We start from the raw sequence: 24,736 nt of genomic DNA on the forward strand, positions 1-24,736 counted from the left end.
CGAAATACTGTTAGGATTAGACCTAACTAATATCCGAGGTTAAGGTTATGACAATGGAGCTAATATGAAAGGAAAAGTTTTGGGTGTTCAGGCAGGACTTTTACAGGAAAATTCAAGGATATTTTTTACACCATGTGCTTGTCACAGTTACAATCTAGTTCTAGGGTATATGGCCAAAACCTGTCATGATGCAATGACTTTTTTTTGGGACACTTCAATATCTGTACATGCTCTTTTCAGCATCAACAAAGAAATGGTGTTTCCAAAAATATATGATGAAGGGTCTTTCTGCAAAGCCTCTCTGTGAAACAAGATTGGAGTGTCGAATGTAGTGTGAAGGCTTTAAGGTATCAAGTTGGTGATTTCGAAGATGCGCTTTTGGAAATAGCATCAGAAGATGCCCAAGCAAGAAGTGAAGCTGAATCACTAGACAGATGTATGGAAATTTGCTTTTAGCCAGCGGGTGGTTAATTGCTGGAACAAACTTCCATCTGTCATTGTGGAAGTTGATAGGTTAAATAAATTTAAGGAGGAACTGGACAAACATTTAGAGGGAATTGTTTTGTAATTTTTTTTTTTTTTTTTTGGCTGATGCTGCATAAGCTCATACACTTGCTTTCTTGCATCACATGCCACTACTACTACTACTAGCCAACTAGATCAAGGAATACAAGTTTCTTGTTTAATTAGTATTTTGGCATGATTTTTTGTTTCACATAAATAAGGAACTGAAAAGTGAAGAAAGAGCTGTAGCAAGATCCATTCTACAGATCTTGCTACAGCTCTTTCTTCTTCATTTAAAAACCTTCTGCACTGGATATCAAAGTATAGAGAGACTGCCTTTAAACAGATCTTAGTTGGTGCCACCAAAAAAAAATTATTATTATTCCCGTAATTGATTACATAAACCCATATTTGTGTCTATAAATTGCGTGTGCTCACTGGTCAATTTGCCTGTTTTAATGGACGAAAAATCCCAGTTACTGGGGAAAAACCTTGCTATCTATGCCTGAGACAGACTAACTTAGCCACAGAGTGAAAAAAGTCCATTAAAGTCTCTCGCATTATCGATGGGATTCGAACCTCGGCCTTTTCCACCCGGTGTGGGAGGATGGTGACGATGCCACTATACTACCCACGCAGACTAGTTGGTGCCACAGAACTTGAGACAGATTTGGAAGTATCTCCAGAATTTCACACAAGATTACAAAAAAGAAAGAGGCACTTTAATTTCCATCCTGCTGATGAACCTATAACAAATTCTAAGGAAGCTTACAAGGTAAACTGCTTTAATAAAATCGTAGACAAGGCTTTGCAGTCTCTAGAGTCATGTTTCTAGCAGTTAATAAAACATAATAATCTTCTTGGTTTCTTGGGTAAATTTCTAAGAATTCCAAAGGACGAGTTAAGAAACACGCTGCAGATTTAGAAATCGCGTTTTCAGATGCTAAAATCATTGAGGGCAACGAACTGGTCAAGTCTGTGAAGGTGGCAGATATTGATGGCCATATGCTAGTGGAGGAAATGGAAGCACTGAAACCAATTCTTCCAGAATCATGCTTTGAAAATCCTTTAAAAATTTTTAAATTTCTCGCAACTAATGAAAGAGCCACTGGATTTCCGAATTGATTAATATCGCTAAGAATATTTTTAACGATTCCAGTTACTGTAGCGTCTGGGGAAAGAAGCTTTTCCTGATTAAAGTTGATTAAAACATAATTAATAAAAAATAAATATTTAAATTATAAATTATACAAATTATTTGATTAAAACATATCTAAGGTCGACAACGCTTCAAAAGAGATTCACCAGCCTTGCTACCCTATCCATTGAAAGAGGCGAAGCAAGGAATTTAAATTTTGAGAAAGTCTTTAAAGATTTTGCCGATAAATGGGCAAAAAAAATATCCTGATTAGTTTTGTTTGTATTATCAACATGTCTGGTCAATTGTTAACAAATTGTAAGAATATAAAAATAATAAACAATTATTAATAGTTTAAGTTTTTCATTATTTCAAAATATTGAGGGATTAGTATTGAATTTTTCAAGGGGTCCTGCCGGCATACTCCAATCAGGCCCTGCATTTGCTAAGGCCGGCACTGATCAGGAATGTACAACATGCTAATACTCTACTCCCAGCAGTATATTAGGCTTATGTTAATTGTAAACTGCAGCCATTATCAACCCACTGCAGGTTGGAAGCCTCCTCAACAATTCATGTTGAGTAGTATAGTATACTATACAATAAATATCAGGCAGAGCATTTTCTCTGCTAGACAGCCACTGGAACAGTGCAACAAACGGAGCCCTTGCTCCTTCCCCAGCCTTTTGTAACCTTTTACTAGTAAGTTTAGTAAGTTCAATATTACACAATTATTTTAATACCCTTCATCCCACAAAATTTCATTTTGGCCCTTATTAACAAGAAGAAAATAAAACTATCAAAGTAGCATAGCAACACTAATTTTACAAAGTAAAACTTCTGTACTCTTTTACATGTGTGTGCATTATAACTTAAATACACAAATGTTGAAAGTATTTCATCTTCGATAATTTTAATTTTAAAATAGTAATATACAGCTGAAACCCTTTAAAATGTGATTCTGCTTATAACGCGATGCAAGAATGGCTCCCATTTTTTTTGTCAAACCGAAAAAGAACCAGACTATTATATTAGGGTCACTCGATAAGTATACATATATCCATGTGTATTGTATCTATAAATTGCATGTGTTCTCTGGTCAATGTTTTGCTGGATGAAAAAAAAAACCCAGGTTTTTTTTTGGGGGGGGGGAACCTTGCTATCTATGCTTGAGACCGACTAACTCAGCCACAGAGTGAAAAAAAGCCCATAAGAGTTCCTTGCATCATCAACAGAATTCCAACCCGAGCCTTTTCCATCTGGTGTGGAGAGGATGGTACCGATACCACTGTGCTACCCGTGCAGACCCCATTTTTCCTCAGTTTAAATGTGTTTTTAGTCACTGAAGGTCATCATTTTGGATTCCTTTTGAACATGTGGCAATATTTTCAGTTTAACGCGAATCGACAATATGCATTATCCTTTGATTTCAGTAAGAACAATAATAAATGACTTGTAACTTTACTTGTGGACTTGTATCATGGAGGAACACTCTGGTTTGCAAACTGGACTTAAAAATTTCTTGAAACAGAAAAGGTAGATTCCCTTTCAATTTTACAGTTAAAATGCTTTATTGAAATTGTTGAAAAGAAACATAAAGAGATGCAATGAAACAGTTAACCTTTGATACAGTGTTTTTAAAATGTGATAGACTTGAAAGTATCGACTAAAATGTGCAAAAGTTTGTTCTCTAATGTCTGCTTAGTAGTTGAAAGAACATGGAGTGCATTAATGTTTTCCTTTCTCACCCAAGTTTTCGACCATTTGTTGATTTCAAAACATGAACATAACAGTTAATACAACCATGTGGAAAAGCAGTTTTTGTGAGTATTGATTTGTGTTTGTGACAAAAGGTGTGTTTATTGTGTTTATGTATATTTAGCAACATGAATATGTACAGTGTATCAATAAAAGATTGAAACAATGCAATTGCAAAGTTTGAATGCCGAAAAATGTTTAGAAGTTAAGCGATCTGCTTATATTATGATTCTTTGGACCCTGAGCATCGTGTTATAATGGGTTTCACCTGTATGTGCAGTATCTTAAACTGAGCAGAAATGTGTAAAACTGAACTTTGAGTTCATGAATTCAATTTATGGTTAAAAATAAGATTGAATGTTCTTAGGCTCTATCTGCTTAAGAGTTTTCACAGCTAGCATATTTAAACTGCAGTGGTCTTAGTACTCACAAGAGGACAAACACCTGTAGCTTTGCTACACCGCATGGCAGTTTTACTCTATACTTTGTTTATAAAGGCATCCACATGTCAGTTTCTGTTCAGCAGCAATATAGTGTACAGGTAGTTAATTCTGGGAAAGAAAAACATAGTTATTTTCTCTTGATAGGGTATGCTTTCCTAGTTGATACATTTCCAAAAAAACAAGTTGGCTATAATCAGTCTTCTGTGTCAAGAATTTTTTAAAAGAAATGTGACACTAGAAATGTCAGAATAAAATCTGTAGTAGGACTAAACCAAATTTGGTCCTTGAGGTTGTCACAGACATTCTCTCAGATAAGGCAGATAAGCTGTACTTGCTACCTGGGAGTCTAAAACGCTGATGGAACTGATATTCGGGTTACACTCAAGTCAAGTGGGCCCAATTTCGGCAAAGTCCGGACGGTCTGTCACAGCCAAATCCTCTGCTTGCACCTTCAGATGGTGGGACTGTTAGTAATCTAGGGTATAACTTCCATGCACAAGTATATGGTGGGTGACCACCCACGTGTGAACCAACGTAAGCAGGGGTCGAGGTGTGGGATCCACACCACATGGAGGAATGCCACCCCTCTATGTTACCAGGCAGTACTAGGTGGTAGATGACTCTCATCAACCGGTGCAATACCACCACTTTGCTTATTGGAGGCTTGAAGTGGGGAACCCATGTTTAGTCTTTAGAGCTATGTTCCGGTCAACCCTTCCCTATCTCCTCCATCATGCAGTATGATTGATGACCTTTAAGGTTATGATGAACATCATGGCGAGATCCAATATTCCTTACATTTCGAGGGTATAGCTCTAAAACGGTGTTCGCAGGCCGGCCACTAGTTAGCACACCAGACCGAACCTATTGGTAACTCTCTAGGAGGCTTCCGGATCAGCTAGTGTATAATCTTGCTAACTCTACTCTGCCAGATAGTGACTGGAGGGAGTATGAGTAGTGTGTATGCGGGCAGCATTGTTGAGGCCACATTATGTCAAGGATCTGGGTATATTCTTACCATGTGTACGCCATATACAAAAATTTCATTACTTCATAACAAAGGCGCCTCCGTAGCCAGGTGTGCAAGAGCAGCAGTGCGTAGCACATGCTTCTTGATTAGACCACGGTTCGAGCTCATGACCACCAAATACGGAGGATGCGGATCAGGGAATGACCACCACATATCCCCGGAGCAATATGACCTTAATTGCTAATGCTCCTAAAAACCAAACAAACAACAACAACAACTTCATAACAGCATGTCCCACTCACTTTTTCTTACTGTTGAATACACCATGAATTGTCAAACTAATAGAGTAATCTTATCTGCAAAAAGATCTAAACCCCCCAAACACTTCCTAATTCATTTCACAAATATACGTGGTCTCAATTCTAATCTCAACGATGTCCATTTCCACTTGCAGTCTACCAAACCCCATGTACTTTTTCTGACTGAATCTCAGTTATCAGTTGATTCAACTACTGCTCAACTCAAATGCCCAAATTATTCGCCGTATGATTCCTTTCGCCTCAAAGGTGGTACTTGTGCATATGTCCGTTCTGATATTCCCTGTCAGAGACTTGGCAATTTGGAATCTCCTCTCTTTGATCTTCTCTGGCTTAAAATCTCTCTACCTCATTGTGTCAAATTCATCTGTTGTTTGTACCGTTCTCCCAACTCCACTAATCACTTGGAGCTCTCTTTGACTTCCTGTCTTTGCAAATTGACTTTCTCCAGTCCAACTTTCCTAACAGTGAAGTAATTTTCCTTAGTGATTTTAATGTTCACAACTCCAGCTGGCTTCTGTTTTCTAGTCACACCGACCCAGCTGGTCGAGATGCTGAGGCATTTTCAATTACTAATGACCTTGCACCGATTGTTCATTTTCCTACAAGAATACGAGACAATCCTAATCATACAGGCAACACGCTTGATCTTTTTCTCACAAACAACCCTTCTAAGTACACGGTCGAAGTTAGAGGTCCTTTAGGCACTTCAGATCACAACTTGGTGATTGTCTCTTCTCCAATGGAGCCTTTATCTCATGCCTATTCCCAACCTCGTGTTGTTTGGCATTACAAGAATGCAAAATGGGATGACCTGCGAGATTTCTTTTTTTTTTTTTTTCTTGGTCGGATTACTGTTTAAAAACTTCTCATATCAACGTTTGCTCATTTTCCTCTTGTATATTAATGACCTTCTTCCATTTACTTTTTATCCATAGTTTTGCCGATGATAGCACATTGCATTCCACTTTCCATTTTGAGAAACCTTGCCCTGCTCAATCAGCTTTAACTTCTCGAAAATCTGCTACCAATTCCTTAAATGCCGATCTTCAGGTATTCTCCAGTGGGGCAAAGACAACTTAATCGATTTCAACCCTTCTAAAACTTAGTCTTGTCTTATATCTCGCAAAAAGGATTCTTCTGCTCCTATGCTTATCTTTAGTGACACTCCAATTTCTAGGCAAAATGATATATCTCTTTTGGAGATTACCGTGACTTCTAATCTCTCTTGGCACAAGCACATTACAAATATTGCTTCCTCTGCATCTAAAAAACTTGGTTTTCTCTTTTGCTCTCGGCGTTACTTTTCTTCCAAACAGCTGCTCAAATATCAAATCAAATTATAAATCGCAAATCCGCTCTACCACGGAATATTGTTCCCACATCTGGGGTGGTGCCCCCAAAACCTCTCTCAGGCTTCTTGATTCCATTCAGAAGAGGGCAGTTAGGTTAATTAACGCTTTAACAGAGTCTCTTCACTCGCTGTCTCATAGACGTACTGTTTCTGAATGCTCTTCTACAGATACTTCCATGGGCCCTGTTCTTCTGAATTGGCTTCTATAATTCCCACTCTCTCTTTCAAAACAGTCCGAACACGTGCAGCCACCAGCCAACATCCATTTACTGACCAACTTCAAACTCACAGAACCAACTTTTCATCTTCCTCGTTTATTCATTCAACTACCATTTTCTGGAACAATCTTCCTTCATATGTATTTCCTAAAAATTAACAGTCTACAGAAGTTCAAGTCCAATGTCAACTAATATTTTCTTTCATCTTCTCAACCTCCAACCGAAGCACGGTACTAAGTACCATGGGTTCTAATACCTCTCGTGTTTTGGTTTACATAAAAAAAAAAAAATTAGTACACCAGCAGGACACACTTAATATGTCTATGACTCTCCTATCATCATGCAGACTCTACAGTCCTAAAAGCCATGTGGGAGGAACATACTAGTGCAATGGCAAGTGAAAGAACTGTCCAAAGAAAGCTTGTCATGAGTAGGCTGAAAGTATGTTGATCTTGTAAGAAGTCCTTATTAATCAGATTCAGGAGTTAAATTTGTCTAACCTGAACTAAAGAACATGCTAATTGGAAAATTGAGCAGTGAGAATCTGTAATTTTCTTGACAATTTTAAAGATTATAAATAGGATAAGTTTTTCCAAGTACATGTATGATGCTCAAGAAACACTCAATCCTGGTTGAGAATTAATGGAACTTTTGTGTGACAGAACTTCAGAACAAATTCAAGAAAGAAATTTTATAAAATTTGGTTAAAAAAGATGATATATATGCTTATTTCTGGGACTTTTAAATTTTTATTGCCTTTCAGTGTTTCATAGCATGCTTGTTATTAGAAACAAATACAGAATCAAAATGCATCTATAGCCCAACTTGTGATTAAAATTAACCAGAATTACTGTAAATATGACAACTGCCTAATGAAATAAGTTCATCCCTTTCATTAAAGTTTTAATTATATTTTAAGTAACTTAACATCTATTTTTAAACTCAAATTCTATTCTTCCAGCGTACTCATCACTCCAGCAATATGCAAACTTGTATGTTTTTGAGATGTGGTATGAAAATAATTGAGAATCCCTAATTTAGTAGAATTTGTTAATTTGAAAGAATTTCATTTCAAGTAGAATAGTGACAGTAATTACTGTGTTTCTTTTAAAGCTCCATCTTTACCTGATTCGTGTATGCCACTTGGTATGAAACCAGAAAATAATCATACAAAATTAGTTCCAGTGCAAGTTGGTAAGTATCTAGAAGTTTTTTTTTATTAGCATTAGCATTAGCATTAGTAGAGGCATTTGATGCAAGAAAGCAAGCTTATGCAGCATCAGCCAAAAAAAAAAAAAAACCACTTCCACTTCACCCCTCTGCTCGTTCAAAATACCTGTCCAGCTGAGCCTTAAACTTATTTAGGCTATCAACCTCCACTACAGGGGATGGAAGTCTGTTCCACCAACCAACCACCCGCTGGCTAAAGGCAAATTTCCGCACGTCTATCCTACATCTGTCTTTCCTCAATTTGAATTTATGTCCTCTCAGGTGATTATTCTGAGCTAGAGGAAGAATCCCATCAGATTTGAGCATGCTCAAACCATTCAAGGCTTTATACACCTCTATCAGATCACCTCGCTGGTGCCTAGTCTCCAGACACTGTAATTTGCAAAACTTAAGCCTTTCTTCATAAGAGCACCCCTTTGTTACATTCACTAATCTTGTTGCCCTTCTCTGTACTCGTTCCAGCAGCTCTACATCCTTCTTGAAATGAGGCCTCCAGACCTGTATACAGTACTCTAGGTGTGGCCTGACCATTGCCTTATACAAGGGAATAATCACCTCCTTATCCCTGCTGGAAAAATTCCTATATATCATTGACAATACTCCATGAGCTACTCTTGCAGCCCGTCTGCACTGCTCAGAGAACTTCATATCTGCCTGCACAACCACCCCCAAGTCCCTTTCATTCTCTACCACTGTCAGTGTAGTACCACAGAGTTGATACGTTGCTCTGGGGTTGCTGTTTCCCATGTGTAGTACTTTACATTTGTCAATGTTAAACTTCATTTGCCACCTCTCAGCCCATCTGCTCAACCTTTCCAGATCCTGTTGCAGCAGCATAGTGTCAGTAGTGTCCTTGACAACCCTGCCAACCTTTGTATCGTCTGCAAACTTGGACATTAAGCTTGATATACCATCATCCATATCATTTATAAATACAGAAAACAATAATGGACCCAACACTGAGCCCTGAGGGACTCCACTAATAACATTAGTCCACGATGAGCAGTGTCCATTGATTACCACTCTCTGTCTTCTCCCCCTCAACCACCCCTTTATCAATAGCAGCAATTTGCCTCCAATGTCACACTGCTCCAATTTGTGTAGCAGTCTTCCATGTGCAACAGTATCAAAAGCCTTTCTAAGATCCAAGTATATAATATCAAAGCTATTCCCTGCATCCAGTTCTTTTGTGACTGCATCATAGTATCCAATCAAATTGGTCAGGCAAGACTTCCCCTTAACAAAACCATGCTGTGTCCGAGCTATAACTGAAGTCTTGTCTAAATGATCCTGCAGTGCTTCTTTAACCAGTGCCTCCATTAATTTTCCTGGAACAGAAGTTAAGCTCACAGGTCTATAATTACTTGTGTCACCCTTTGATCCTCCTTTGTGAATTGGGGTCACATTTGCACATTTCCAGTCTATGGGTACCTCCCCTGAGTCCAAGGAAGCTCTCATAATTATGGCTAAGGGTTTGCTTACTTGCTTTGCTGCCTCCTTTAATATAACTGGATAGATCCCATCCACCCCGGGTGCCTTTCTTGTGTTTATCTTCAACAATTTCTCCTCCACTTTACTCTCAGTTATTTCAAGGTTAGGTGTAGCTTACTGCTAGAGTTGAATACACCTCTGGCATTCCCCTCGCTGAATAACTCCTTATGTGTGAATGTCGATGCAAAATATTAGCATTAGCATTAGCATTAGCATTAGTAGAGGCATTTGATGCAAGAAAGCAAGCTTATGCAGCATCAGCCAAAAAAAAAAAAAAAAAAAAAAGTAACATAAATAAATAAAAATAACCACTTCCACTTCACCCCTCTGTTCGTTCGAAATACCTGTCCAGCTGAGCCTTAAACTTATTTAGGCTATCAACTTCCACGACAAGGGATGGAAGTCTGTTCCACCCACCAACCACCCGCTGGCTAAAGGCAAATTTCCGCACATCTATCCTACATCTGTCTTTCCTCAATTTGAATTTATGCCCTCTCAGGTGATTTTTCTGAGCTAGAGGAAGAATCCCATCAGCATTGAGCATGCTCAAACCATTCAAGGCTTTGTACACCTCTATCAGATCACCCCGCTGGTGCCTAGTTTCCAGACACTGTAATTTGCAAAACTTAAGCCTTTCTTCGTAAGAGAACCCCTTTGTCCCATTCGCCAATCTAGTTGCCCTTCTCTGTACTCGTTCCAGCAGCTCTACATCCTTCCTGAAATGAGGCCTCCAGGCCTGTATACAGTACTCTAGGTGTGGCCTGACCATTGCCTTATACAAGGGAATAATCACCTCCTTATCCCTGCTAGAAAAATTCCTATATATCATTGACAATACACCATGAGCTACTCTTGCAGCTCGTCTGCACTGCTCAGAGAACTTCATATCTGCCTGCACCACCACCCCCAGGTCCCTTTCATTCTCTACCACTGTCAGTGTAGTACCACAGAGTTGATACGTTGCTCTGGGGTTGCTGTTTCCCATATGTAGTACTTTACATTTGTCAATGTTAAACTTCATTTGCCACCTCGAAGCCCATCTGCTCAACCTTTCCAAATCCTGTTGCAGCAGCATAGTGTCAGTAGTGTCCTTGACAACCCTGCCAACCTTCGTATCGTCTGCAAATTTGGACATTAAGCCTGATATACCATCATCAATATCATTTATAAATACAGAAAACAATAAAGGCCCCAATACTGAACCCTGAGGGACTCCACTAATAACATTAGTCCACGATGAGCAGTGTCCATTGATTACCACTCTCTGTCTTCTCCCCCTCAACCACCCCTTTATCCATAGCAGCAACTTGCCTCCAATGCCACACTGCTCCAATTTGTGCAGCAGTCTTCCATGTGCAACAGTATCAAAAGCCTTTCTAAGATCCAAGTATATAATATCAAAGTTATTCCCTGCATCCAGTTCTTTTGTGACTGCATCATAGTATCCAATCAAATTGGTCAGGCAAGACTTCCCCTTAACAAAACCATGCTGTGTCCTAGCTATAACTGAAGTCTTGTCTAGATGATCCTGCAGTGCTTCTTTCACCAGTGCCTCCATTAATTTTCCGGGAACAGAAGTTAAACTCACAGGTCTATAATTACTTGTGTCAGCCTTTGATCCCCCTTTGTGAATTGGGGTCACATTTGCACATCTCCAGTCAATGGGTACCTCCCCTGAGTCCAAGGAAGCTCTCATAATTATGGCTAAGGGTTTGCTTACCTCCTTTGCTGCCTCCTTTAATATAACTGGATAGATCCCATCCACCCCAGGTGCCTTTCTTGTGTTTATCTTCAACAATTTCTCCTCCACTTTGCTCTCAGTTATTACAAGATTCTCTAGCTTACTGCTAGAGTTGAATACACCTCTGGCATTCCCCTCGCTGAATAACTCCTCATGTGTGAATGTCGATGCAAAATATTCATTTAGTTTGTTAGCTACCCGAGCAGGGTCATCAACAGTTGACCCATCGAAGTGGACCAATCTGATTCATCCCCTTCCTTCTAGAGTTTACATAAGTAAAGAACTCTTTGCTGTTTTTCTTCGCATCCCTTGCCAAGGATCTCTCGTAATCTGCCTTCGCCTGCCTAACCTCCTTTGTAACTTGGTTACAGATCAACTCGTATCTATCATAGGCGTCCGTGTCACGTGTTAATTTGTATTTATCCCATGCATTTTTCTTCTCTGCCATATGCCTCATTAGTTCATCTGACAACCATTTAGGCCTAAACCTTGAACAATATTTCTTAGTTGGTATGTAAAGCCTAGTAGCTTCCACGATAAGTTCTTTGAATGCTTCCCATTTTGAATTTGCTGTTGGCAATATCATCAGTTGATCCCACTGTATAGAATTTAAATACTGTCTCAGTCCATTGTAGTCACCTTTACGAAAGCAATACCCCTTCCCTTTACCCCTAATGGTAGTTACCTCTTTGAGTAACTCCCACTTCAGCACACTGTGATCACTGCCACCAAGTGGTTCATTTATCTGCAGATTCTTAATGCATGAAGAATCACTACTGATAATCAAATCAAGAGTATTACTCCCTCTAGTTGCCTCCCGAACATGCTGATGTAGAAAACAATCATCCAATAAATCCACAAAAGCCTTGCTACTGTGTGAGTGACCAGCCCCCAAATTCCAGTCAATATCTGGGAAATTAAAATCCCCCATTATAAGACTCTCTGATTTACTGGCCCACTCTATTTCTCCGAACAGTTTCTTATTATACTCATCAGAGTCATTAGGCCTATAGCACACTCCTACTCTCAATTTTAATCTCCCAATGCTTATGTCACACCAAACTGACTCGACACTGCACTGTCCAGCGATGTCGACTGGCTTCACTTCCTTGGATTTTATGTGTTTTTTAACTAATAGCATAACCCCTCCTCCCTTCCTATCCTGTCTATCCTTTCTGTAGACATTGTACTCCCCAAATTCCAGTTCTGCATTTCTTATATCTGTGTGACACCACGTCTCTGAAATCCCCACAATATCTGCCTTTGATGTTTTGAGCAATACCTCAAATTCATCAAATTTATTTACTAAACTCCTAGCATTGGTGTACACACAAGTATACATGCACCTGTTCTTTTTCTTAGCTACCCTAACACAACCCATGTGTTTACTTGTACCCCAATGATTCCCAGCAAACTATTCATTTAGTTTGTTAGCTACCTGAGCAGGATCATCAACAGTTGACCCATCAATATCAAGTGGACCAATCTGATTCATCCCCTTCCTTCTAGAGTTTACATAAGTAAAGAACTCTTTGCTGTTTTACTTTGCATCCCTTGCCAAGGATTTCTCGTAATCTGCCTTCGCCTGCCTAACCTCCTTTGTAACTTGGTTGCATATCAACTTGTATCTATCATAGGCTTCTGTGTCATGTGTTAATTTGTAAGTGTCCCATGCATTTTTCTTCTCTGCCATATGCCTCATTAGTTCATCTGACATCCATTTTGGCCTAAACCTTGAACAATATTTCTTAGTTGGTATGTAAAGCCTATAGCTTCCAAGATAAGTTCTTTGAATGCTTCCCATTTTGAATTTGCTGTTGGTAACATCATCAGTTGGTCCCACTGTATAGAATTTAAATACTGTCTCAGTCCATCGTAGTCGCCTTTACGGAAGCAATAACCCTTCCCTTTACCCCTAATGGTAGTTACCTCTTTGAGTAAATCCCACTTCAGCACACTGTGATCACTGCCACCTAGTGGTTCATTTATCTGCAGATTCTTAATGCATGAAGAATCACTGCTGATAATCAAATCAAGAGTATTACTCCCTCTAGTTGCCTCCCGAACATGCTGATGTAGAAAACAATCATCCAATAAATCCACAAAAGCCCTGTTAGTGTGTGAGTGACCAGCCCCCAAATTCCAGTCAATATCTGGGAAATTAAAATCTCCCATTATAAGACTCTCTGATTTACTGGCCCACTCTATTTCCCTGTACAGTTTCTTATTATACTCATCAGAGTCATTAGGCCTATAGCACACTCCTACTCTCAATTTTGATCTCCCAATGCTTATGTCACACCAAACTGACTCGACACTGCACTGTCCAGCGATGTCGACTGGCTTCACTTCCTTGGTTTTTATGTGTTTCTTAACTAATAGCATAACCCCTCCCCCCTTCCTATCCTGTCTATCCTTTCTGTAGACGTTGTACTCCCCAAATTCCAGTTCTGCATCCCTTATATCTGTGGGACACCACGTTCCTGATATCCCAACAATATCTGCCTTTGATGTTTTGAGCAATACCTCAAATTCATCAAATTTATTTACTAAACTCCTAGCATTGGTGTACACGCAAGTATACCTGCACCTGTTTCTATTCTTAGCTACCCTAACACAACCCATGTGTTTACTTGTACCGCAGTGACTCCCAGCAGTCTCTGAAATATCATGCATCTTGTTTTTCAGGCTTCTGCTCATTCTAATAGAAGCAGTGCAAGAATCTCTTTCACCTCTGCGAGTGGCTACTGTCAATCTATTGGTCTTTGTCTCCCCCCAAGCTAGCAGTTTTCCGACCCACCTAACACTGTCTCGATAGCATCAGCAAATATTCTTGCACCCTTTCTATTTAAGTGTATCCCATCCCTGTAGAAGCAATCTCTCCTGTTAACAAGTACAGTCCAGGCTGAAAAAAATTCTACCCCTTGAGCCTTGCACAATCTTTCCAGGGCCGAATTGATTGACACGGCTCTCATCATATACTCCCTCCTATCGTGTCTGGGCAGAATTGCAGACACTTTCAAATTCAACCCTAATTCTCGGCGTTTGTTCAACAGTGACCTGTACTTGTTAAGTAATTCTGCCGGTCTCCTACTCTTAATATCATTAGTGCCAACGTGTACAACTATATCACCTTTTGTGCCCTTAAAAGATGATATTCGCTCTACAACGTCATCAACCTTTGCCCCTGGCAGACATACCCTGGTCCTGTTCCACCTATCCTTTTTACAAAGCATGTTCCCCGTTTCCCTGATAATAGAGTCACCAACAACTACTAGTTCCTTCGGGACCAGTGCATTCTGCCTTGGGGGTTGCCTCTGTGTCACGTGATGCCCAAGTGCAAGCTCTGGCGTTGATGTGGGCAGCTGCGAGCTTGATGGGCCCCCTCAGTTTAGTTTCTTCGAGGGCATCCACCCTGTCCTTCAAGCTCTCATATAGGCCCACAAGAACGCTGAGTTGTTGCCTGATATCGATACACTCCTTGCATCGCGCACACACAAAGACATCCCCCATGGCAGTATCATGTCCCGTACCCGATTGCTCTGCAAACATCAAGCAAACAGTGCATTTTATAAGGCTGTGAGTCAGAGGACAACTGCCCCCCTCAGTTCTGCTCTGAGCCACAGCACTTCCATTAGCTTGAGCCTTTTGCTTTGCTGCTCTGGTCTGAGTCATGATTCTATTAATTTATTAATTAATTATAATTAATTATGTTATGTTATTAATTATGTTAAATATAATTAATTATGTTACGTTTGTAATATAAGTCGTTATATGTATTTATTTAAAAGTACAATTTAACTGCTAACGAAGTTCAACTAACGCTATCTAGTACGGTATATAACTATCGTATCACAAAGGCGGGAAAGTTACGAACGGGAAATCTACGGACACTTAAGTATTAATTAACTTTCAAATCTCGCTGTCTCAATTCAGAATAAACTAACGATCCTTACTAGGTCTATAAGCTACTTACAGAAATAATTCGATGTAAAAAATATTCAATCAAGCGGCTAAATATGGCTAAAGAACTTCTCGTTCAGCGGAGTTGCAAACACGTGGATACCCTTACCGATACTTTTATACAATTGTACAATTATTATTTAAAGCAGTTTGTTGCTCAATTAAATGACATCATATAATGCAACATATCATTGCTTACAGGTAGCATTCATTCTGAAATACTGTAGTATAGGTAAGTTGTTCTTGAGAAATGCACAAATTGCCAAATGGCTAGAGTAATAAGTGTCAGTAGCTATGGATATATAGTAATTATCTTTATTGTTAAATTTTAATTTTCATTTTTAATCCGAAATTGACATGAAATATTTAATAGAGTTAATACTAAGATCAACTGTCTGCATGTGATCTTGCTATTACACTTTTACAAAAACACCAAAAGATTACCCCACCATCCTCATGATCTGCCTCTATACCAATTACCATTCATTTTTGCTTTAATTATCTATTAGTCAAAAATTACTAATTTGTTCCAGTTTTTGTTTATTTAATGTGGCACAGAAAAATTCTTTCGTTAATTTGTATATGCTCTGGTTCTAAATTTGTAGTTAATAAATTCATTTAAACCTGTTGATTTAATAAATAAATGAAAATATAATAACAAAAAGTTAAGACCACCTATTAAGAAGTGCACTTCTTGCAAAGATTGTAAGGCATTGTATAAACAGATATGATCTTTTAAGAAGGTGGTTTAAGCTGGCATAAAATTAAATCATAAAATTTGGCTACTTTAATGGCTTTTTTGTAAAATATAATTGTCAGTTATAATATAAACAGTCATTGTATCCTAACAGTAATTTTATTATTTTTGGGTAAATATGGCTGTTTATGCATACCATTTTCATGCATATACACATACCATTAGAATTTCAGCATGTTTTAGTTTTTAAAACCAGCAAGTATAGAAGTGCTTACAAAATTTCACTTGTTTGTATTATTTTCATCATTGGTGGTTCTCACATCCTGGCTTAGACAACAAAAATGATAGAGTGGTAATATATAAACCATTGGAATTTCTCTCTCGGTTGCCATCTTGTATACCCGACCCCCACACACACTAACTTCACTATATTGACCTTACTGTTAAGACTTATTTTGTTTTTCTTTTTTATTGGCTACAAATATGCAATGTGTAATTTTTCCCTTGTATTGTTGCTAACTTTGTGGATATCTGTAATGCTGATACTAATATTAATACTTATTATTCCAAGATAAACTGAGGCAGCTATCTTCAGTAATTACTGTAAAATTGAGTTAGAATGGTTTCATTGAAAAATATGACTAAACCAAAACTTGAAAGTGTTTAGTCAGGTTATAAATTAAATGTGGTTCAATTAATTAATAATGTATAAATTAAAACACTTTTGTACTACGTATGAAGGTTGTTGCTGTATGCAGCAAAGTGATACAAATTGAGAGGTACAATTTGCTGCCAAATAAAAAAAAAATTAAAACCATAATTAACAAGCAACAGTACTCGGAGAAGCACAGCATCATGGGATCCTGCCTGTAATAACACTAGGAAACCTTGCCAAGTACCATTCACAAGCAAACACTGGTACTTCCTAATAAATAAATAGTACACGAAAAAAAACAAGAAAAAAAACAACATTTTGAGATACCTAAGCGACAGCTTTATCACAGAACATTCACCACTGAAAATTCCCAAATTTCATTTCTGTTGTGAATATACTGTGCAAAAGGCATTATTTGAGATGAATGTTCAAAAATTTTAAATTGTGCACTTGACCTCATGTTATTTATTCAGTTTTAAATCACATAAATAATGTGGTTTATTGAGTTCCTGGAGTAGAAATTAGACAACTAGACAAACCTATTTCCTACTAAAATATCTTTTAGTAGGTTTGGATCCAACTTTGGGTATTTGTTGTTAAGACAAAATCGAACAGATAACCGGGTCTCCTCCAAGTTTGTCTGAGCTTGCATTTTTGTCGTGCCCTATTTATTACTGGCAAAGTGATCACAAATGCTTTGACGCAGGCAATGGAAAGATATTGAATGTAAAAGGTGTGTTGAAATATGGATTATATATATTTGATACCCTCTAACCAGATTTCTTAATCCTTGCAGATCCCATGCCGCTGCTGTGCTTCTTCCCTGGATGAGTACTGGCTCCTCTGTACTAATTATGGTTTTAAATTTATTTTAATTTCTTGTTTGCAAGTGGCAGTTAGGACCTCAAGTATGACTTGATACATCAAGCAGCAATCTTCATTTGTAGTATAAAATTATGATAATCATAATTATTATAATTATGATTATAAAATTATTATGATAATTATTATGAAAATACCATCAGCTGATCAAGATCAGCTGATGGCATTTTCTTGTTAACTGTAATGTAATGATAGACAGTGGATAATTTCAGATCACTGCAGCATTCTTACATGAAAGTGAAACAGAGCCATTTCCAGAAATTGAGGATAATATTATATCAAAATTCCATAGCCAATAAAATAAGATCTTAGCGGAACAAATGATAATTAGATGATCATTGCTGTGGAGTTACATCTGCACAGAAGTAGCTCCATTTACTTAAAAAGGTTGACTGTTATTTGCTTTATGCTGAGAGCTATACTCTCTCATGATGATTCACCTCATTTAATGAAAATTTAAAAAAAATTTTAAAGCTTAATTGAGATATTTTTATTTTTGAGATATACTTTGAATGTTATTTTTGTTTCTAGGACCTAACCTCTTACATCATATATTGAGTGTCAGCTTTGCAGCAAGTACAGAAGAGGATATAATTTTGACAAATGTTGCTGGATTTATTTGTGTGTAAGTGTTTAATTTTTTAGTTTTCGCAAATCTGGGAAAAGGATGTAACCGAAATCTTTGGATTTGTGTTTATATAAAATGCCAAAAATTTAAGCAGTACCTATGGCAGAAAACTTTATAAATTAAAACTCCTTTGAGGAATTATCAGTGATTGGTGCATTGTTTCCAAAAGATGCAAAAGACGTTTGATTTTATTATAACAGCTTTAAAAATATATTTGTATATGATACCTATGCTGATAGTTTGTACATAATGAGTGGAAGTATTCATTTTTTTTTAAAGAAAAGTTTGTGCAAATTTACAGCAGGACTAAACAGATACTTACAATGAAATTAGAGGGAAGATGACCCCCCCACAATTAATGCAGCAAAAATCTGTTCCTTTCTTTCATATTTTGCCAATATCAATTGGCAGAACTGTCTACAAAAGAAGCCATATATGAGAGATACAGTATGGCTATTATATTTATAATGAAAATTAGAAAATAGTCAATAATCTTTTGTAGTGCTGTACACTTTTACATTTTAATTTAATTAGATTGAATTAAGTTGTTAGGGTTCCTACTATGTTGTCCACTATTAAATGGCATCACATCAGTACCATGCATATAAATAATGATAAATTAGTAAATGCCATAAAAGTGCTTTAAATTGCATTTTAAGGGTAAACTGTGACATAAGTAATATTATATTTATATGACTACTTTTAATAAGGCTGAGCTTTCTACAATGAGTTGATATGTACAATTCCTTATGTAAGTATAAGTATGAAAATGTATGTTATGTATGTAAGTATAAGTAGTTAAGTGTTAAAATGTATATGTAATATTCAAAGATAATTCAAAAAATGCAGTGGCAGTCTTACTATGAAAAAACAATACTTTTGTTAGGAAAAGTGTAGAAATGTTTCACTGCATAGAGGTAAAATGTTTAGTGGTCTCACTATACAATCTAATAGAAAAATATTAATAAAGCTGCTGTTGTATATTGTTACCTTGAAAACTTCTTCACTAACACATTAATAAATTATTTATACTTTACATCTTACTTTTTTGAGATACATAATAAATAACTTACTGGATATACCTCTTCTCCCTTAAAAACACAACTGTGAATCCCAACATCGCGAGAGAATAACAATGAATGTGAAAGGATTGCTATGAAATAAAAGTTATTTCCCAATCAGGATGTTTATTGGCTGAGACAGTCTGGATGTCTTTGGTTGAAAGAGATCATGTGGTGACTGATGGTTCATGGTCATGCTAAGAGATGTTAGTGAGAGCTTGTTTTCTTCATGTGGAGTCTAAAAGGCTGGAAGGGATGGGTAAGTAGAGAAAACTCTAAGGGAGAAGCATATCCAGTGGTTGAGGGCTTTCAAGTTAAAGCTTGTGGCCTTTGAATATGGGAATATCACAGCATTGCAAATTGTACTCCTTCATACAAACTTTCAGTTTACTGGCTGACTAAATCAGTGCAACAAAACCAACTCTATGTAGGTTTTGTTGCTTTGAAAACCAGGGATACTGTCAACAGTATCCCTGGTTTTCAGTGCCAAGGCAGGTGAGATGACTCTTCAGCATTGTTTGAACTTGAATTTCTGATACAAAATGTTAATTTTTACAAGTTTTGTAAAAATTAACATTTTGTATCAAAAAATTTATTTTTAACTATTAATGCATTTATATTTGGACTTTTCCAGTGGTCCAGCAAAATTATTGTCAAAAATGAAGTCAGAATTCCTAAAAATTTGTCACATTAAATTGTAAAAAAATCATGAAAAAATAGATAAGCCTGTTAATTTTTTTGTTTGTGTAATATCATCTACATCTATTTATATATTACATGATTCAGTTTCATCAACTTTGGATCAGAATTCCAGAGAATTTGTTCAATTTTGGCTTCTGTAAATCCTTTTGGACAATTACCACTAACACATACAAGTTTTTCTTCTAATTTTCAAAATGATTTTCTTACTGCTATCTATTTAAAGGTACCTTTACAGTTACTTGGAAACACAGATAAGATATTGCTACACCTATTTGAAATTTTCTAGACAATTCATACATAAATGGAACACATTATTACAAATGGTCTTGAAAAGTATATTAGTATTGACCATATGATGCAAGGAAGCCCAAGACTTGTTGCACCAGCCAAAAAATAAAAAGTTAATAACAAAATATTAATAATAAATAAATAAGTGCCAAATTAAAATGAAATAAAGCGAACCACCCATATGGCTCCCTCCTCATGTAGGTACCTATCCAAGAGGAAAGGAGCTTTCCTCTTTTGCTAGAAAAGTACAAGAAAAAAAAAAAAAGAAGAGTAATTCATGGTTCTCCAGTTCCTTTTTATCCTCTTCAGTTGGTTTAAGTGGATAAGCAAAGAAGATTGGAGGCAACTCAATTCTGTGTCTCTCCCCATAAATTGAACACCATCCAACATGGAAGGTGATGCTAATACTCTGTTTTAACCATTAAAGATGGTTGCTGAATGACTCATTTCCATGCATGCGTCCAATCATTTTGAGTTCTTGTAATGTTTCATTCAAAGACCTCTATTATAAGATACAGAATACCCTCCTTATAATGTAATTTCTTTTCCGGACTTTCTGTTCTAGACTAAAAGGGGGGGGGGGAGCCTTGAAACATTACACAGTTTTATTTGGATAACATAAAGAAAAAATCCCTTACCCCCTGGCTATAATACATTTTTTACTACTGTGCTGTTTGCAGCAATATTTACTAGTTTTTTCCCTTATATTTATGGTTCCTGTTTTCCACAGGAACCTTAGCCTGGTTTTATTTGAATATATTAGAAAAAATAGTTAAAAGTAATACATCTTGATCTCTAATCCTTTTCAGAACAAAAGTAGATATGGAGCGACAAACACTAAATGTCTTATCACCACAGCCACGACCACTTCCCAAGACAGTGTTATTGGTTGGTGATGTGCAATTTATGGATGCACACTGAAAATGGGTAATTTTTGTTTTAGTCTTGTTCTGAATGTTTTAGTCAAAAATTGGATTTGGTGTATAATTCTATATTTCACTATTTTTATTTTTTTTAGCAGTGAGTTTACCACGTGTGATTGGGTCCCACACAGTGAATTTTCATAGTTGGGGCTACTTATAATGAATTATTTTGAGATTTTATAAAAAATGAAAACACTGCATAAATTCTTTAAAATAGAACAAATTTATTGTAAAAAATTAAATCAGAATTTTTTTTATTTTATTTATTTTTTATGAAACCCACAAACACCAAAGATCTTGGAACCTATAGTACTTAGTACTGTGTATGGGTTGAAAGTTGAGAAAATGAAAGAAGATACTTGTTAACATTGGACTTAAATTTCTGTAGATTGTAATTTTCAGGAAAGACATATGAAGAGAAGTTGTTCTATAACATGAAAGTTGAAGGGATAAGGAAGAAGAAAACTTGGTTCTGTTGTTTGAAGTTGAACAGTAATAGGATGCTGACTGGTTGTGGCACATGTTCAGACTCACTTGGAAGAGAGAGTGGGAATTATAGTATTAGTAGAGACATATGATGCAAGAATGCAAGCTTATATAGTATCAGCCAAAAAAAAAAAAAAAAAACCTTTCCATTTCACCCATCCACTCACACCAAATGCTTGTCTAGTTCTGCCTTGAACTTATTTAAGTTGTCGACCTGCACATCTATTCTACAATTGTCTTTCCTCAATTTGAATTTATGTCCCATCAGCATTGAGCTTGCTCAAACCATTCAAGGCCTTATACACCTCAATTAGATCACCTCACAGGCAGTGAGAAGAGCCTTACCGCCTGTGAGGTGAGATCAATTTCAACAAATCCATAATTTGAATCAGATATCTTCCTTTTTTCTGTTACAGCAGCACAACCTAAAAACGTGGGAACAAAATTAGTATGACTCAAGTTGAGATATACATGATAAATCATGAATCATTGAAATATAACTATGGGAAGTAAAAGTAAAAAAGTAAAGTGCAGCCATTATCAACCCACTGCAGGATGGAAGCCTCCTCAACAATTCATACTGAGGGAAATAGACCATAATCTGCCACGCTGGTCCAATGCGGGTTGGCAGATCGACCGTATTCAGCAGTCAGGGGCTTGAACCCCGGTCTACTCAAAGAGCGTGTGCTACTGCACTCCCGCTCCTGCCCACTCGGCTACGGAGGCCGTTGCCGAGTGGGCAGGAGCGGGAGCGGCTACGACTATGGGAAGTACCTTAGTTAAATAACTTATTGAACGCCCCTCGTAATTACAAGCTAATTTATACCTGCCATAGGATTCTGTAGCATCCTATGCATTTTTATTCTCTGTCCCATCAGTTCATTTGGTATCCATTTAGGTCTAAGCTTAGAATATAATTTCTTTTTAGTTGGTATGAAAAGTCTAGTACCTTCTGTGATAACTTCCCTGAATGCTTCCCATTTGAATTTGCTGTCGGTAATATCATTAGTTGGTCTTGCTGCACAGAATTTAAAAACTTTCTAAGACCATTGTAGTCACCCTTAAAAAAGCAAAACCCATTTTCTTTACTCTTGAGAGTAGTTATGCCTTTAAGTAAATCCCATATCAGACATCGTTTTTACTGCCACCCAGTGAGTCTTTCACTGTCCACCCAGAATGACTCCCAATTTCTTGTAAGGACCTTGAGGTTGTCACAGACATTCTCTCAGATATACCAGACAAGCTGTACTTGCTACCTGGGAGTCTAAAATGCTGATGGAACTGATATTTGGGCGACGTTCAAGTAAAGTGGACCCAATTTCGGCGAAGTCCGGACAGTCTGTGACAGCCAAATTCTCTGCTTGCACCTTCATGATGGTGTGGCTGTTAGTAATACTGGGTATAACCTCCATGCACAAGCACACGGTGGGTGACCACCAAGGTGTGAACCAACGTAAGCAGGGGTCGAGGTGTGGCCCACACCACATGGAGGAATGCCGCCCCTCTGTGTTATCAGGCAGTACTAGGTGGTAGATGACTCTCATCAACCAGTGCAATACCACAACTTTGCTTATTGGAGGCTTGAAGTGGTAGAACCCATGTTTAGTCTCCAGAGATAAGTTCCGGTCAACCCTTCCCTATCTCTTCCATCATGCAGTATGATTGATGACTTTTGAGATTACGATGAACATTGTGGCGAGATCCAATCTTCCTTACATTTCAAGGGTACAGCTTTAAAACGGTGTTCGCACGCCGGCCACTAGTAGTACACCGGACCGAACCTATTGGTAACCCTCTAGGAGGCTTCCGGATCAGCTAGTGTATAATCTTGCTACCTCTACTCTGCCAGATAGTGACTGAAGGAAGTCCAAATAGTGTGTATGCGGGGAGCATTGTCGAGGCCATGTTATGTCAAGGATCTGGGTATTTTCTTACCATGTGTACGCCATATCTAAAATTTCATTACTTCATAACAGCATGTCCCACCCACTTTTTTTTACTATTGAATACACCATGAATTGTCAAACTAATAGAGTAAGCTTATCTGCGAAAAGATCTAAACCTCCCAAACACTTCCTAATTCATTTCACAAATATACATGGTCTCAATTCTAATCTCAACGATGTCCATTTCCACTTGCAGTCTGCCAAACCCCATGTACTTTTTCTGACAGAATCTCAGTTATCAGTTGATTCAACTACTGCTTATCTCAGTTGCCCAGATTATTCTCTTTTTGATTCCTTTCGCCTCAAAGGTGGTACTTGTGCATATGTCCGTTCCGATATTCCCTGTCAGAGACTTGGTAATTTGGAATCTCCTCTTTTCGATCTTTTCTGGCTTAAAATCTCTCTACCTCATTGTGTCAAATTCATCTGTTGTCTCTGCCGTTCTCCCAACTTCACTAATCACTTGGAGCTCTTTGATTTCCTCTCTTTAAAACTTGACTTTCTCCAGTCCAACTTTCCTAAGAGTGAGGTAATTTTCCTTGGTGATTTTAATGTTCACAACTGCAGCTGGCTTCCATTTTCTAGTTTCACCGACCCAGCTGGTCGAGATGCTGAGGCATTTGCAATTACTAATGAACTTGCACAGATTGTTCATTTACCTACAAGAATACCAGACAATCCTAACCATACAGCCAACACACTTGGTCTTTTTCTGACAAACAACCCTTCTAAGTACACGGTTGAAGTGAGAGGTCCTTTAGGCACCTCAGATCACAACTTGGTGATTGTCTCTTCTCCAATGGAGCCTTTATCTCCTGGCTATTCCCAACCTCATGTTGTTTGGCATTACAAGAATGCAAAATGGGGTGACCTGCAAAGATTTCTTTCCTTGGTCGGATTACTATTTCAAAACTTCTGATGTCAACTTTTGCTCCGATCGTGTCAGTGAAATTATTCTTGCAGGAATGGAATCCTTTATCCCATACTCCACTTTAAAATCTCATCCTTTATCTAAACCTTGGTTTTCCAATAAATGTGCTAGGGCTGTTCAAGAGAAGAACGTTGCATATCGTAATTGGCTTGTTTCTAATTCTTCAGTTTCATTTTCTGCCTACACCAAAGATCGCAACAATTGTAAAGCAGTTATTCATCAGTCCAAACTAGAGTTTGAACAGGCTAAGAGTAGAAAACTGGCTTCTTGCCCTAATGGTAGCTGAGCATTCTGGTCTCTTGCCAAAGCTATTGGCCGCAACTTTTGCCCATCTCTGCTCCCACCTCTGACCAAACCAGATGGTTCTGTTGTCACTTCAGCCAAGGATAAAGCTGACCTGCTAGCATTCC

General features: G+C 37.7%; 1 protein-coding gene across 1 annotated transcript in view; it reads left to right on the top strand.

The window, feature by feature from the left end:
* cbc (protein CLP1 homolog) overlaps positions 1 to 24,736 on the top strand; it is a 156,692-nt gene that overhangs the window by 129,767 nt on the left and 2,189 nt on the right. Inside the window, exons 11-13 of the mRNA XM_090389835.1 lie at positions 7,816 to 7,896; positions 17,893 to 17,986; positions 20,850 to 20,967. Coding sequence (XP_090245961.1) covers positions 7,816 to 7,896; positions 17,893 to 17,986; positions 20,850 to 20,961 — 287 coding nt within the window. The 3' untranslated portion in view covers positions 20,962 to 20,967. The remainder of the gene's footprint in view (positions 1 to 7,815; positions 7,897 to 17,892; positions 17,987 to 20,849; positions 20,968 to 24,736) is intronic.

The sequence above is a fragment of the Mastigoproctus giganteus genome, chromosome 2 (genome assembly GCF_048544385.1).
Source record: "Mastigoproctus giganteus isolate SK-2022 chromosome 2, ASM4854438v1, whole genome shotgun sequence".
NCBI lineage: Eukaryota > Metazoa > Arthropoda > Arachnida > Uropygi > Thelyphonidae > Mastigoproctus > Mastigoproctus giganteus.